Source organism: Crotalus tigris, unplaced genomic scaffold (genome assembly GCF_016545835.1).
Source record: "Crotalus tigris isolate CLP2741 ecotype Arizona unplaced genomic scaffold, ASM1654583v1 scf7180000017611.44802233496:7321179, whole genome shotgun sequence".
Classification (NCBI taxonomy): Eukaryota; Metazoa; Chordata; class Lepidosauria; order Squamata; family Viperidae; genus Crotalus; species Crotalus tigris.
The window spans coordinates 4,292,056-4,306,361 of record NW_024096511.1 but is presented as its reverse complement, the minus strand read 5'-3'; the positions used below and the strand labels follow the sequence as shown (position 1 = coordinate 4,306,361).

Sequence of the window (14,306 nt, the reverse complement as noted above, 5' to 3'; positions counted from 1 at the left end):
ATATTTGCTATGACCTTAAGAAGAGCTCATTGGTTTCCTTTGGCTACATTTTTCTTATTTCACAAAGGTGGGCAGAAAAGGTAATGTAAGCTATGACCTTATGCAGTAACAAACCAGAACAGCTGCTCATTACATTTCATTAAAAAAGCATTTGTAATAATCACAGAACGAAGAATAGCTTTTCTTATTCTAAGAAGTTATTTCAGAAGTGTTGCTTTACAGATCCCACAAAGAGATGGAACACTAACCTCGTTACATCATTTCCTTGATATCTAATGTGATTTTGTTTCTGTTTTCATTTTGCTGGTGTTCTTCCTTTGCCTAAATAAGCATTTCTTGCAACTGCCATGGACTTAATTTAAAAGGCTGATAGAGGAACTACTGTCCCTTCAAGGCAAGTAGGTAATTACAAGGAAGCCACACTAGAAATTCAGACATGCCAGATATATTGAAGGTAATCCATGGTGAATAGACTGGAGCAACTACCATCCATTTTATTATTGTAATTCTAAATTGCTTCTTTGCAATTTCCTATCAGCAAGTCCGTTCAATCCATATTGTTTTAAGAACATGACTGGAGTAATGCCAGTTGATGTGGAAAAGTAATTATTTATATGCAGTATATATTAATGTGTTCACAGCTCTTATTAAGGTTGAAAATCCAGAGTAGCAGAAGGATAAAGTTGGCCTCTTTCCCTTTACCTGGACTAAATATATATTTGCTGTGGAACAAAATTACTGCTGTATATTCATTAATGTCATTATTTCTAAGTGCTGGTCATTATTTCTAAAGCCTTCATGCTGGAGCATTTGTTCTCCAAAGAGGTGCCAGATTCAAAGTCTTGTTTGAAGTCCTGGAAACCCATTCCTCATTAGTATGCTTACACCACTAGATGGAATCGGGCTCCATAGAACTTTGTTCTTGCAAGATGATACATACATGCCCATTTGAAAGCCCATCACCCAACTGATCTGCTACTCTGAAGACATTTTGTGCAGATTCTCTTTCAGGTTTCAGATGCTAATTGACCATCTGTGACCACCAACATGAGGCACCCCAATTATCTTGCTGAATGCCTTGTGCCTCTTCATATACTTCTATACAAAAGGGTAACTTTATTTTTAAGCGTGTACAGTTTTTATAACCAGTGGGAGGTTGTCCTTTCTGGTTATCCGAAGGAGCTCCCATCTGCTACAATTGCTTAGTTTTAGGCCATAGTTTCAATTAAACGTTTTTAATTTAAGAATAGTCAACAAGCTATTTCCTAATCATTTTAATACAAGCTGAGGGAGGTACTCAGGTCAGCCAATGAAAAGGTGCTTGCACCTTCTACGAAGTTTTGCAATTACAATATAATAAAATAAAAAATGTTCTTTAAAATCTCTTCTTTTCTGAACTAATGTCACTTGTCATTTTTTTTCCCCAACAAGCAATTGAACTTCAAGATATAACTTCTAGCTGTCAGGCTACATAAATTGCAAAAGTCACACTTCACAAAAGCTTTTCTCCAGTCAGGAATATCTTGGAAGTATCTCAGTCTACCCCATTCCTATACCCAAATATAAGACATTTAGCTCTCTGAGTTTTGTGTAGGCCTTCCATTGTTTTTATAAAAATTTGACCTCCATTAGCAATGGTCACCTTTTTCACTAGCCCCCCCCTTTTTTAGCATCTACTCTATTCTACAGAATTGAGGAGAAATATTTTCCAAGTTCAGCATTAGAGATGATACCTTGGCTCAAACAAATGCTTTCCAGATGTTCTGCTTTGCCTGTATAAATCAATTTTAAAAACTGCTATTTTTTTCTAAAGTTTTCATGGATGCAAGTAAGGAAGCCCTCACCATGGATGCTTCAGAATATGGCCCTAGAACTGCATTTTACATTTGTAATCTGTACTTTGTTCAGTGACCATAGAGGTGTATACAAAATTGTCACTAGTAGAAGAGCAAGAATATATGCATCCTCCTTTTGCACGAACACAGCAGGTTATCTCCAAATAAAAATAATTTGAAATTAAAAATTAATGTTATTAATAAAAATAATACACATGCTATTTTAATGATGCAGCTCTGACTTTTTTCTTCTTCTAGGTATACATAGGGAACCTGAGCTGAATTGAAATACTACTAAGGGGATGTAGAGGTCCTAAATTATCCCCACAAGGAAGCTCTGTTTCATTTAAATTAGGAAAACAAATGTACAGCCTGGGGGATGCATGTGGCCCACCAGCATCTTGAATAGCCCACAGAGCCCCAAGAATGAATTGAAAAATTGACCCTATTCTTTGCATTTTTGGTAAGATTGAAGGTTTAACTGGCAAAGCAGGTTCTCCAAGCCTTTCAGATGTTTAAGGCATCCATTTCATTCCTTAGAATTCCTGGAATTCAGTCCTGGTTCTCTCTGCTTTTGGAGTGTTTCCCTTGACTTACCATGCATAGTTTGTGTGACCTCAAGCCAATCTAAATTGTTGACTTTGCTTAAATGGATTAATCTTTGGCAAAATCAATGACAGATGAGAGGAGTCTGATCCTGGTTCACTGGTCTAAACTTCTTCAGAGTCATGCAGAGATATAAACAGGAAGAGTGACAAACGCCAAGATCTTGTCCACAATGCATGGTCAAAGCCTTGTCCCTTTTTGTCTTGTATTGGGTAGAGTGCTGGATCACTCAGTCATGGCACCATCTTGAATGTTTATATTTCCCTTCTTTAGATGTACCTGGTCTCTTGAATCAGCTCCTTGAATAACTATGAAATAGAAAAGGGTGTGTTTTAGTTCTTCTTTAGCTGGAGAGAGATGTTTCCCACCTAGCATTCCATTCCATACATAACTATCAACGGAAGGATAAAAAATAGACACAAAGTCTTGGAAGTGAACCCTACTTACCTCTCCAGATATTCAATATAAATATGAACATCCTTCACTAGTGTCCACCTGACTTCGCTCATAGGGAAAATAGGCATTTGTCCTTGGTCAGAACTGAAAGGCTGCACTTATTACATTAACCGCGGAGATCTTTCTTCTGAAATATACAATAGGATCAAGGATTCTCTTATGCTTTACAAAATTGAAGAGACAAGATTAGAAATTGTTATGCTCGATTATGGGTTTTCAATTAATGTACTATACAGTGCACAAAGCAATGAATATGCAGTATTCATAAAAGTATACATACTTTAACTCTAACATTTTAATTTTTTATATACTATTTTACATCTCAATGTTTTATTAAACACTGCCCAGAGCCCCTCTTTGAGAGAGATGGGCAGTTCAGAAATATGAAATACAAACAAATAAATAAATAAATTCTGAGACACTTTAATCAAAGTGAGACACGATAGCTGATAAAATTTGTTGTATGTTATACTATGATAAGCCTGTCAAGATAAAAAGCAAATTCATTGATAAATTCTTAGAAAGTTGCATTCTCTTCTTTGCTTATTTCTCTGTTCTTATTGTATCTGCAACCCTGCTCTAGGTATCTTCTTTCCTCCTGAGTGACGAGAGACTGGGGAACCCTTGAAGACTATAAGGGCTATTCTAGGCATCTATTGGATAAAGTTATTTGGTTTGCTTGGAATTGATTCTGGCTGTGCAGCTCCGATGGAATGGATTGACTTATAGTTTTGCTTGATTATATGGCAGGAGGTTGGGGCCTAAAAATGGGACATTTTGCCCCCTATGTTGGGCCCTAAAAATGGGACATTTTGCCCCCTATGTTCTACTTCTATATCTCTCCTGATTGGTTATAATGCTTCCTAGGAGACATATCATCAGAACAAAACAGAAGAGAATGTTTCTTTGAGTAAGAGGATGTTGTAGCTTCTTTGAAAGAAGGAGTAGTTAATCAACTCTTCTAAAACCATTGCTAGATCCAACAGAACTGAACAATATTGTTTAGGTCTCTAAAAAAGGAAGATGAATATCTATAGAGATTCATCCATGTCATAGTTGTCTCAAAGGTGCTTTTTTCAAAGGCAACTGGACTTTCTTGGTTTTTCCTTGAAGACATTTTGCTTCTCATCCAAGAAGCTTCTTCAGTTCTGAAGCTTCTTGGATGAGAACTGAAGAAGAAACTGCTTGGATGAGAAGAGAAAGTCCAGTTGCCTTTTGAAAAAACATTTTTGGGATATTGAGTGGGTGACAGGCCCCAAAGGCCCTGAAAAAAATAGATTATTTAGATCTTTTTCAGTCAACGTTCAGGCTAAGACTGCATTGACCATACCTATATATGACTTCTGGTATCCTTGGACAGAAGTGGTATATCTGTCATCACTCTCCTAGGCTTTCAAGACTGTCAGTCATGGTATCCTCCTAAAGTTTAGTGATGGGAAGTGAGAGGGCCACAGTTTTACAGTGATTCTCTTCCTTTCTCTGAAGAAGGTTTAAGATATCTATCTCTAAAACCCTTTATGTTTCAGGCTTGATTCTCTTCCAACTTCTGTTTAATATCTACATGAACCTGATAGGTGAGGCCATTCATCAACAGAAGGTTAAGTATAAGCAGAGTGCTGATAATACTCTGTTTTACATCTCTGCTCCAAACTATATAAGTGATGCTGTCAAGGTTCATTCTCAGTGATTTAAGGATATGAGGATATAGATGAGAAAGAGCAGGCTTTGACTTAACTCTGTTAAGACTGAAGATTTAGGGAGGCAGATCTGGAAATGTTCCATCAGTAATTTTGAATAGGATAACAGTCCCCCGGAGCTGGTGGTAAACTTGGGGGCTCATCTGGAGACATAACATAGTTTTGATGAAAGGAGCTGCTGGCAGCTGTAGCCCAAAATGTGCAAGCAATGCCTCTCGATCTAGTGCAAATTTATATTTTGCACTAGATCGAGAGGCATTGCTTGCAGTCACTCAAGTCTTAGTCAGGTCTTGGTTGGACAATTGCAACATGCTCTTCATAGGGTTGCCTTTAAAAAGCATTTGGAAGCTTCACTCGATCCATAATACACCAGCACAATATCTCATAACCCTCCCCTGCTACAAGAAACTTCCAGTAAGATTCTGTGGATACAATGCAAGATGCAGTTGTCCCCTTTAAAGTTCTGCATGACACAGGACCAGATTACTTGCAGGCCTATCTATCTCTCATGGTAGCTCATGATCCAGTGGTAGGATTCAAATATGTGAACAACCCGTTCTCTGCGTGGATGCTGCTTCCGGAAGTCCATAGTGGGCCTGGGCAACAAAAAATTAGGTACCGGTTCTGCCGAAGTGATGCGAACTGGCTGAATCTCACCACTGTCATCATCCCATTTGTTAGGTAGGAAAGAACAGTCTGGGTCCCTTGTGTAAAATGAAGTCATTGAGTGGGGCTCAGGAAGGGTGTCTTTTTTGATGCGGCAGCTACCCTATGGAATAATCGGATCTCAGCACTTCTGGCTTTCTAGATGATCTTGTGGGCCTGACTTTTATTCCAGGTGCTGGAAACAGGATGTTAACTCACTATGGAACAGAGATGTCTTGTTTCATGTTGTCATGTATTTATCAAATGGCTCGATCATTTTCTTTTTATTATTATTAAAAGTTTTTAAAAGTTTTACATAATATATCCCAAATCCCTCCCACCCCTCCCTCACTTCCCAGAGCTGGTTACAGGGTTGCAAATAAACAAACATAATCTAACTAACATTACCCAACTATACTATCAAGCAATCCATAACATACTTTAACTCCTTTTCAAGATAAATATTAAAAAATTAAAAACAAAAATAAAATATAATTAAACCATAATACTAAAAATAATACAAATTCAACCATATTAAACTATTAATAATAATCTAACATTTACTCATAAGCAAGACAATACTTTTCAGTCTCATATTTCTTTTGAATATAATCAATCCATCTTCTCCAAACTGAAATATATTTCTCTTGTGAATGGTCCTTTAAATAAGCGGAGATTTTTGCCATTTCTGCTAAATTATACACCTTAAGTATCCATTCTTCCATAGTAGGCAAAATATTTTTCTTCCAATATTGCCCCACCAGTAATCTTGCAGCTGTTATAAGATTCAACATCAAATTAATTTCTTTAACATCAAAATCTACAATAACACCCAACAAAAATAATTGTGGCGTGAACTTTATCTTTCTCTTAAAAATCTTTTGAATATTCCACCAAATCTTAATCCAAAAAGCTTTTATATCTTTACAGGTCCACCAAATATGAAAATAGGTTGCATCTAAGCTTCCACATCTCCAACATTTGGGCTGCAAATTAGGATACATACAAGACAGCTTTTGAGGATCCAAATGCCACCTATAAAATGTCTTATAAAAATTTTCTCTTAAATTTTGAGCTTGAGTAAATTTTACATTTCTAACCCAAATTATCTCCCAAGTATCCAACAGAATCAGCTCTTGAATATTCTGAGCCCATTTTACCATACAATCTTTAACTAACTCCGTTTCAGTTCTATTAAAACATTATAAATTCTTTTTATACGGGCTCGAGTTTGATCTTTTATCTGTTTTACCAAATTCACATCCTCTAAAGTAATACCAACCTTTTGGTCTATACTCCACCTCACTAACAATTGATTGTACTGAAACCAAGAATGTACAATATTTTCTTGTTTCAACTCAACTAAAGACTTAAATTGCCAATTCTGCCCTACCAAACTAAGTAATTCCTTATAAGAAATCCTATCCAAATTCACTCCCCTAACATTTTCAAGTTGGTTGTCAACGCTGTAAACATTGGATGTTCCCGCTCTGACAACTGATGAAAATTGCAACCATTTTCTCTTTTCTTTTAACATCGTTTTTCTGGTATTTAGAAAACAGGTGCAGGGGGTGTATATGGAATGAAAGCTCGAGCTAAGCTAGCCATAATAATAACACTGCTTTGTGGGAACCCAAGGACAAGCTGATAACATTTTGGTGGGCTGAGGAGCTGGGGGGAAAGCCTGTGTTTTAGGCTAATTGGAGAATGTGATTTATGACAGCTTATTGGGGGTGGGAATTGCACTTTGTTACTTTGTATCCAGGGGAGGGAATTTAGTTTTTGGGTTCAACTATGTAGTACCAATACTTTGTGTCCTGAATAAAATGTTCTTTAAGGAAGGATTCTGCCTTGAAGTTCTTTTGATGGGTTTCATCTATTGGAACCATGACATTGGTATTGTTTCAGTTTTTTAAAAAGTTTTTGTCTCTATTATTTGTTAGTTACCTAGAGTTAAGATGGGCAGCAGTGTAAACTTACTAAATAAATAAAGATGCAAAAATATGCTCATAAAACTCATCATTGGGAAAGTTGATTTACCCCACTACCTCTTGCCAACTGTCCCCTCTCCCTATATGGGAAAATATATACTTTAGTGTTTCATATTTTAAATGTACCCCAATATATATATATATATATATATATATATATATATATATATTATATATATATATATATATATATATATATATATATATAAAAGACAAGGAAAACATCTGGCTGCTGCCTCTCCCATCTGCCTGGAAGGTTTTACTGGTCCGGTAAAGGCAGCTGTATCCTCTGGACAATGAATGAACTGGGACTTTAATTAGGCATCAAAACTGCTAGTCTCTCCCTTGTTTTCTCCATTAAGCCACAAAACCAGCAAAGAGCTTTCTGCTATGAGCCCAATTAGATTTTATTATTTCCTGCTTCTGTTTTAAATTGGCACCCAAGTCCTGCTAGATACTGAACGATACAACTAATTCTTAATCTTCCCTTGCTGATGTCTAAACTATGCAGCTATTTCCTGATTTATTCTCCCAAAAGCAACCTAAGCAATACCAGAAAAGGAATTTTAACTTTGAATTCCACTTTTATCTCTAAGTTTTAACTTTGTTCTTAATTCTTCTTAATCTGTGTTTTTATTTCTATGTTCATATTGCTTTATTATGTTGTTGTAAACAACCCAGAGTCACTTAGGGGATACGGGTGGTGTAGGCATTTAATAAATAAATAAAATCATTTTTTAAAAAAAAATCAATAAAATCTTGCCAATTGCACTGATTCCGATTTCTGTCATCCATTCCTTCTTCAGGATCTAAACTCAGTCTGCAACAATCTCAACTCCAGAAAAGATTACTTGGGAGTGAAGGAGTAGTGAAGGAGTAAATGTTTTAAGACAATGGTGGGATTCAAATATGTGAACAACCGGTTCTCTGCGTGGATGCCGCTTCTGGAAGTCCATTCTGGGCCTGGGCAACAAAAAATTAGCTACTGGTTCTGCCAAACTGGTGTGAACTGGCTGAATCCCACCACTGCTTTAAGACTGTCAAAGAAATCAAGTTAACCCAAAGTCAGTATTATAAACAAAAGCAAAGTCACATGTAACGAAATTCACTAGATCTATAATAACCTAGAAACAGAAAAATCTTCTTCGCGTTAAGATCGCTGTGGGGAAAACTGGCAGGCTGAATCCACCAAGGTTGAATTTCTGTGATCAAGACCTGAGAGCTAGTACTTTCAGTTGCAGCAAAATTTCTGCATTTCTTTTGGCTTCTTGGGTTTTGTTGCAATCCTGTAAGCTCCACTGGAAACAACAGGGCTGTCTTCTCAATCGGCATGTCTAGGATTCTGTTGGTACCTATCATCTCACATAATTCTATAAGAAACAAAATCACCTTTGAAACCAGAAGACAAATGAACGTTCATGGTTAAGTGAATATTCTCCCAAAACAAGCAGCTATATTAACAATGGCAGTTAGTGAAACCACTTTCTGGATTCTGAAACTTAATCTGGAAGTTGCTTAGCCCCCCCCCCCCCCAGGGGATGCTAAAATGACATGTTCTTCAGTAGCAGACCTCCTGAGAGTGGACCATATTGTCAAGCTTTGATTTAAAAAAAATCCATCAATTAGCTTAGTCTGAGAAGCAAACTGCTCTGAATTTGGGGAAAGAGGATGATAGTGACCGCAACCATCAAACAGTTAATCACAGGTTGCTTTTGCTTTTCAACTAAAATACTGAAGATTTTTTTTGAAAACTGGCTGCCAGCCAAAACACTAAATTAGCTAGAGGTTCATCAGCATTTCACAGGAAGCTTGTGATCTTTCAACCACAGACCTCTGATCATGGTTCCAAAAGGGAACGAATCCTGCAGATTTACACACTAGTCTAATAATTGAGCTGAGCATGACTCTGTTTTAATCTCTGCCATTTTGCTCATTAATAAAATATTATTACTTATGTCCTGTGCATTTTTCTTAACTCAAAATAGGCTATTCACAGTAGGAAAAGATTTTGATTAACCCTTGTTTCCCAGTCTTAAATGAATAGGACTCTTTAGACTGACCTTCTAATATTTTTTAAAAAAAATCATTACAATTATATCTAATATTTCAGACAGATTTAGTCCTACTGATTAGGACCAAGCAAAGCCTTGAAAAGGGATGCTTAGCAATGGGTGGGAGCATGGACAAAGCATCTCTCTTTGAATAACTGAAAGTCACATTTTGTTCATGCAGCTGCTTCAGATATTATGGATAGTCCTCATCTTACAATCTTTCATTTAGTGACTGTTCAAAGTTATGATGGTGCTGAAAAAAATGACCCATGGCCAGTCTCGCATTTATGACCAATGCAGCATCCTTGTGAACCCTTGATCATGATTTGGGCTCTTGGCAACTAACAATTATGGTTGCAGTGTCCCAGGGTAATGTGATTGCTATTTGCTTAATGACTGCATATTTTTTTAACAACTGTGAGGGTTCACTTAATGTCCACAACAAAAAGGCTGTAAAATTAGGAATGGTCACTTGATGACTCGCTTAATAACTGCCTCACTTGGTGATGGAAGATCTGATCCCAAATGTGCTTGTAAACAAATGAATATATATTCTCCATGCACAGTCAGCTTACTTTCAATCCTTGTATGTACACACTACTATTGTCTCTGATAAAGGGGATTTGCGGATACTTGCAAAACACAGAATGGAAATGAAAATTAGGTTAGGTTCATGTGCAAAACCCAAGTAGCTCTGCCTTCACCTTTCTGGTTTTAGGAACCCTTCACTTTAGATCTTATAAACCCTACAGATCCCTAGTACTTGTAAATGTAATTTAAATTTAAACTCTCTTGTCCAAATTGGTTTGTGTTGCTTTTCAGAATGATTAATTCAGCCCAGCTGACATCAAGAATTACTTTTCTTGGAAATTAGTTTTCAAACAAGGTTAGGTTTTATTGCATAATATTGTTGTCCTGTGTTTGGAAACTTTCCTCTAAATCAGCTTTTAAATGTTTACTGCTTTTCCTCAATAACCTAGGTAAATAGCAAATTGATATGCACAAAGTAGGCAGCTATAGACTTAGCTGTAGAGGAAAAAAGAAGCTTCAGAAAAGGAATATTTTTTTACATAAAATAGGCCTTCTAAAGAGATGTAAATAATACAAGGGCAAAGAGGGAGAGAGGGGGAAAAAACTTGCATGAGACATCATTTTATACCTGTTTTGTGTGTCAATACAGAATAGGTAGCAACTTCATTAATATCTTTTTTCCAATACTTTTGTCTCACATTTTCACAAGCAATTGATGGAAAGCTTCTTTAGCAATTTAATGTCAAGATTTCTAGATAATCATTTCAGTTTGTTTTGTTTTGGGGTTGTTGTTTTTTTTTTAACCATTTCATACAATTTGTTGTAACTTACAAGCTTTCCTAACTTAAAATCCAGATGTAGATCAATGCTGCCACCTATGGAAGCTATGTGGGAAAATCCTACACAAAAAAAAATAAAAAAATACAAAATATCAAGATAAAAAAAAAAGGAACAGGAGAGTTTAATATCTGGACAGATTTTTTTTTGAATGAAAATAAAAAAGTCACTTAGAAGCAGTAGATAGAATAAACTGTACTCCTGTTTTGAGTCAGTGTTGACTACTGATGGCTACTTAAATTCATCCCAGCAGTTTTCAACATTTTCAGAAGTGGTTTGCACTTGCCTCCTTCCCAGAGTTGAGGCAGAGTGACTGGCCAAGGTCAGCCACCTGACTTAAAGTGCTTAAAGTAGAATTCATACTCCTGGTTTCTAGCCAATACCTTAATACTACACCAAATTACCTCTTAATATTCTTAAAGGATATAATTGAAAGAGAAATATAAAAATAAACTGATAATTTAATAATCTATTAAATAAAAGTATAAACAAATACATGTTTTATATTGCAATTCCCTCCCTCCCACCCATATCTACAGTACAATGTTGAGCCAAGAACCTTTCAACTATCAGGGATGGAATAGAATAGAATAGAATAGAATAGAATAGAATAGAATAGAATAGAATAGAATAGAATAGAATAGAATAGAATAGAATAGAATAGTTTCCATTGCTAGCTGTGGAATTCTGGGAGTTGAAGTCCACATGCCTTAAAATTGTCAAGGTTGAGAAACACTGAATTCTAAGGAGCTACTGGATGCTGGCTTTTTAGGTTTTCATCTTTTCACTTTATTGATCAAATATTTTCACTCTTCAAAGAAAGAAAGCAAAAACAGCAAAAGTTTATTGTTGGTTACCATTATTGCTCTTTCTGGCATGTTCACATGAGCTTTCCTATTAATTAGATTTACACAGATGGTGGGAGACTAGAACTTGATTAACAGGAAATATCAGTTACCAAATCCCAGCGAAGGATTTAAGTTCAATTTCCCTGCAACTCACATACTTTTTATTTGCCACTGAATAGCAAATCAGACACAACTTTGCCAATACATGAAGCCAGCAAATGACAAAGTCAGAGACCCAACAGATCACAATGCATTGGTAAAAATGTTATCATGAGGAACAAAGGCATATTTTTTTTAAAAAAGTGTATTCTTTCTCATATTATATAAATTCTCTGGAAAATTATTGTTTTGTATTTCTAAAAAATGTAAAGCTTTGTTGACTTTTGTTTTATGAAGAACAAAAAACCAACCATGGTAACATTCCTGTATGGTCATGTATTCAACTGTGGCACATCCTCGTGTGAGATCCACTTCTAGCAGGTAAATCATTGCCTGGGATATACACGTGCTGTATGTATGTTTATAAATTCTCTTAATTTCTTCAATTTTGGGTAGCCATATTTTAAGTTATGTATAATTTCAGTCAGCTTAATCTGTCGAGAATGGAAAGCAATACATTGTAAGCATCAAGATTAGAATTTATAATTCAAAGGCATTAATGTTAATATTTATCTATCTATTGTACTTCAATACCCTCCTTCTTAATAAACATTATTTAGATAAATCATAGTAAATAAATTTCCTGGCTTATATAATATTGATCATGGATCTTTCTATGACAAGGAGCGTATTTTGTTTTCTAGCCAAAGAGCCACACTTAAAACTTTGAACAACACTTCAAAGTGTACTATAGGAAAATAAATGGCCAGAAGAAAAACTGTACATTAGGAAGAATAAATGGCCAAAATGTATATTTATTTCAGTATAAAATTAACTTACATTAAATATAGTCAATGAAATTAGTGCCAATGTACTTAGTGATTTTTCATTTCCAATAAACCAAAACTTACAAGTTGGGGACAGGTTTGAAGCGTGTTCTGGGACCCAAAGGCTTGCAAAGACAGCTCTTGGACTATACGTACCCCACATATTTGTTGACAAATCCACATAGTTCAGACTTTGCAATCTGGCATCCACAAAGTATGTTGATGTTACAGGTAGTAATTGCCTCATTTAGCAACCATTAACAGTTATGACAGTAATGAAAAAGTAACTTTGCAACCAATCCATGCATTTACAACTTTCATAGATCTATGCAGCATAGGAAAGCTGAAATAAGATTGTAATCACATAATTTCACTTAGTGATCTCTTCACTTAACAACCAAGTTAAATGGTCAATAAATGAGGATTATATTGTCCCAATTGTGGTCATTAAAAATAAACTATACAAATCCCAGAATTCTTAGTCACCCATGAAAAACTGAGTGAAATGAATATCCAGTGCACTTGGAGCATTTAAGCATTCTCAATATTCATTGACAGGTCTAAATTGCTAAATGTGAATACCCAATCGTGATTGCATATTACATCAATGGGGTAATTATTTTTTTTTAAAAAATTGAAACTCGTTAAGATTAAAAGATGATAGATAACTCCTCAGGATTACCTTTGATGTACAGGAAAAAAAAAGACACAGGTTCTTGCAATTCTTCACTTTCCTGACACTTTTATTACTGATCTTGGGAAGTATCACCCAATAAAGAAAGTTATATCAAATCATTCACATTATGTTCAATAAATATATTCCTGGAGGTTACTGAACTAGAATAAACAAATAGATCCTGCTTAATATTAATAGTGCCTATTACACCACCACCACCACATCATATCTTATGACAGAAAAGTACAGTTGAAGATGTTCTGAACCAATGAAGAAATACTTTTCTTATTTTCTTTTAAATAAATGTCTTTATTAAGAAAATTGGTGCTGGCTCCATCACGAGCGACCTGAAGAAATTAATAATCCAGTGGACCATACCAAAGGCACAGTGGTGTTTACAACAAGAACTGCAGATTCAGTCCCTTCCAACAAAATCAGTGAGATCACAAAGATTCCTGTCCTATTAATTTTCCTGCAGTAGCTCTCCTTTACTTGAGAGAAGCAGGAGACTAACTTTGTAGCACAGTACTCCTCAACAGTGCAACACATCTAAGTCTCAAGTGAATTCAGCGTCCTTTGATTCTGTCGCATCTGAATATTACAGTGTTGCCGAAAGTCTCTTTATAGATTCAGAACTTCAACCATTTTTTGATTTTATAATCCATTCAGCATTTGGGTTCAGCTGATACAAGTCCTTCATGAAAGTGTCATCATCTAGGCATCGTTCACCTGTCATGGAAACATATTATACAAACGCTTAACATACCAAATAAGGGTTTCAATGAATGATTTTCTTATGAGGAAATTTCACTGAGTAGGGTGGATCTTATTTCTGTCAAAGTCACAAATCAGGCAAGACACCAATATGGACTATAACTTCAATTGCTCATGCTATAAGTGAAACATTTTTATGCAATTATTCCACTTTTAAGGGATGCTTAACTCTGGTTGATAGGTCTGCCTGATTCTGAAATGGAAGCATTTAAGTAATTGTTTGGTCTCATCACTGTCACAGTATACAGAGAATTGCCATGACTACACCAGCCCCTAGCCACTTTTGCAAAACAATTGTGGCACGTGCAATATTCCTCAATAAGTGGACTGGGAATCTCCCTTTCGCACTCTATGCCTGCTTTCTCCAGATGGTATAATGGTCCCTGTTTACCCCATTGTCCGGGAGCTAAAACTATTTGCTCAGGGAAGCAAA

At 35.8% G+C, this 14,306-nt stretch overlaps 1 protein-coding gene across 3 annotated transcripts in view; it reads right to left on the bottom strand.

Annotated features, from left to right (window-relative positions):
• Positions 1–11,472: 11,472 nt before the first annotated feature.
• ARHGAP18 (Rho GTPase activating protein 18) overlaps positions 11,473–14,306 on the bottom strand; it is an 87,438-nt gene continuing 84,604 nt past the window's right edge. For 2 of the 3 annotated variants that reach the window (XM_039324618.1, XM_039324628.1), the window contains exon 15: positions 11,473–13,828. In XM_039324618.1, the coding sequence (XP_039180552.1) occupies positions 13,737–13,828 (92 nt within the window). In that variant the 3' untranslated portion in view covers positions 11,473–13,736. The remainder of the gene's footprint in view (positions 13,829–14,306) is intronic. The other variant, XM_039324609.1, reaches the window with a different exon arrangement.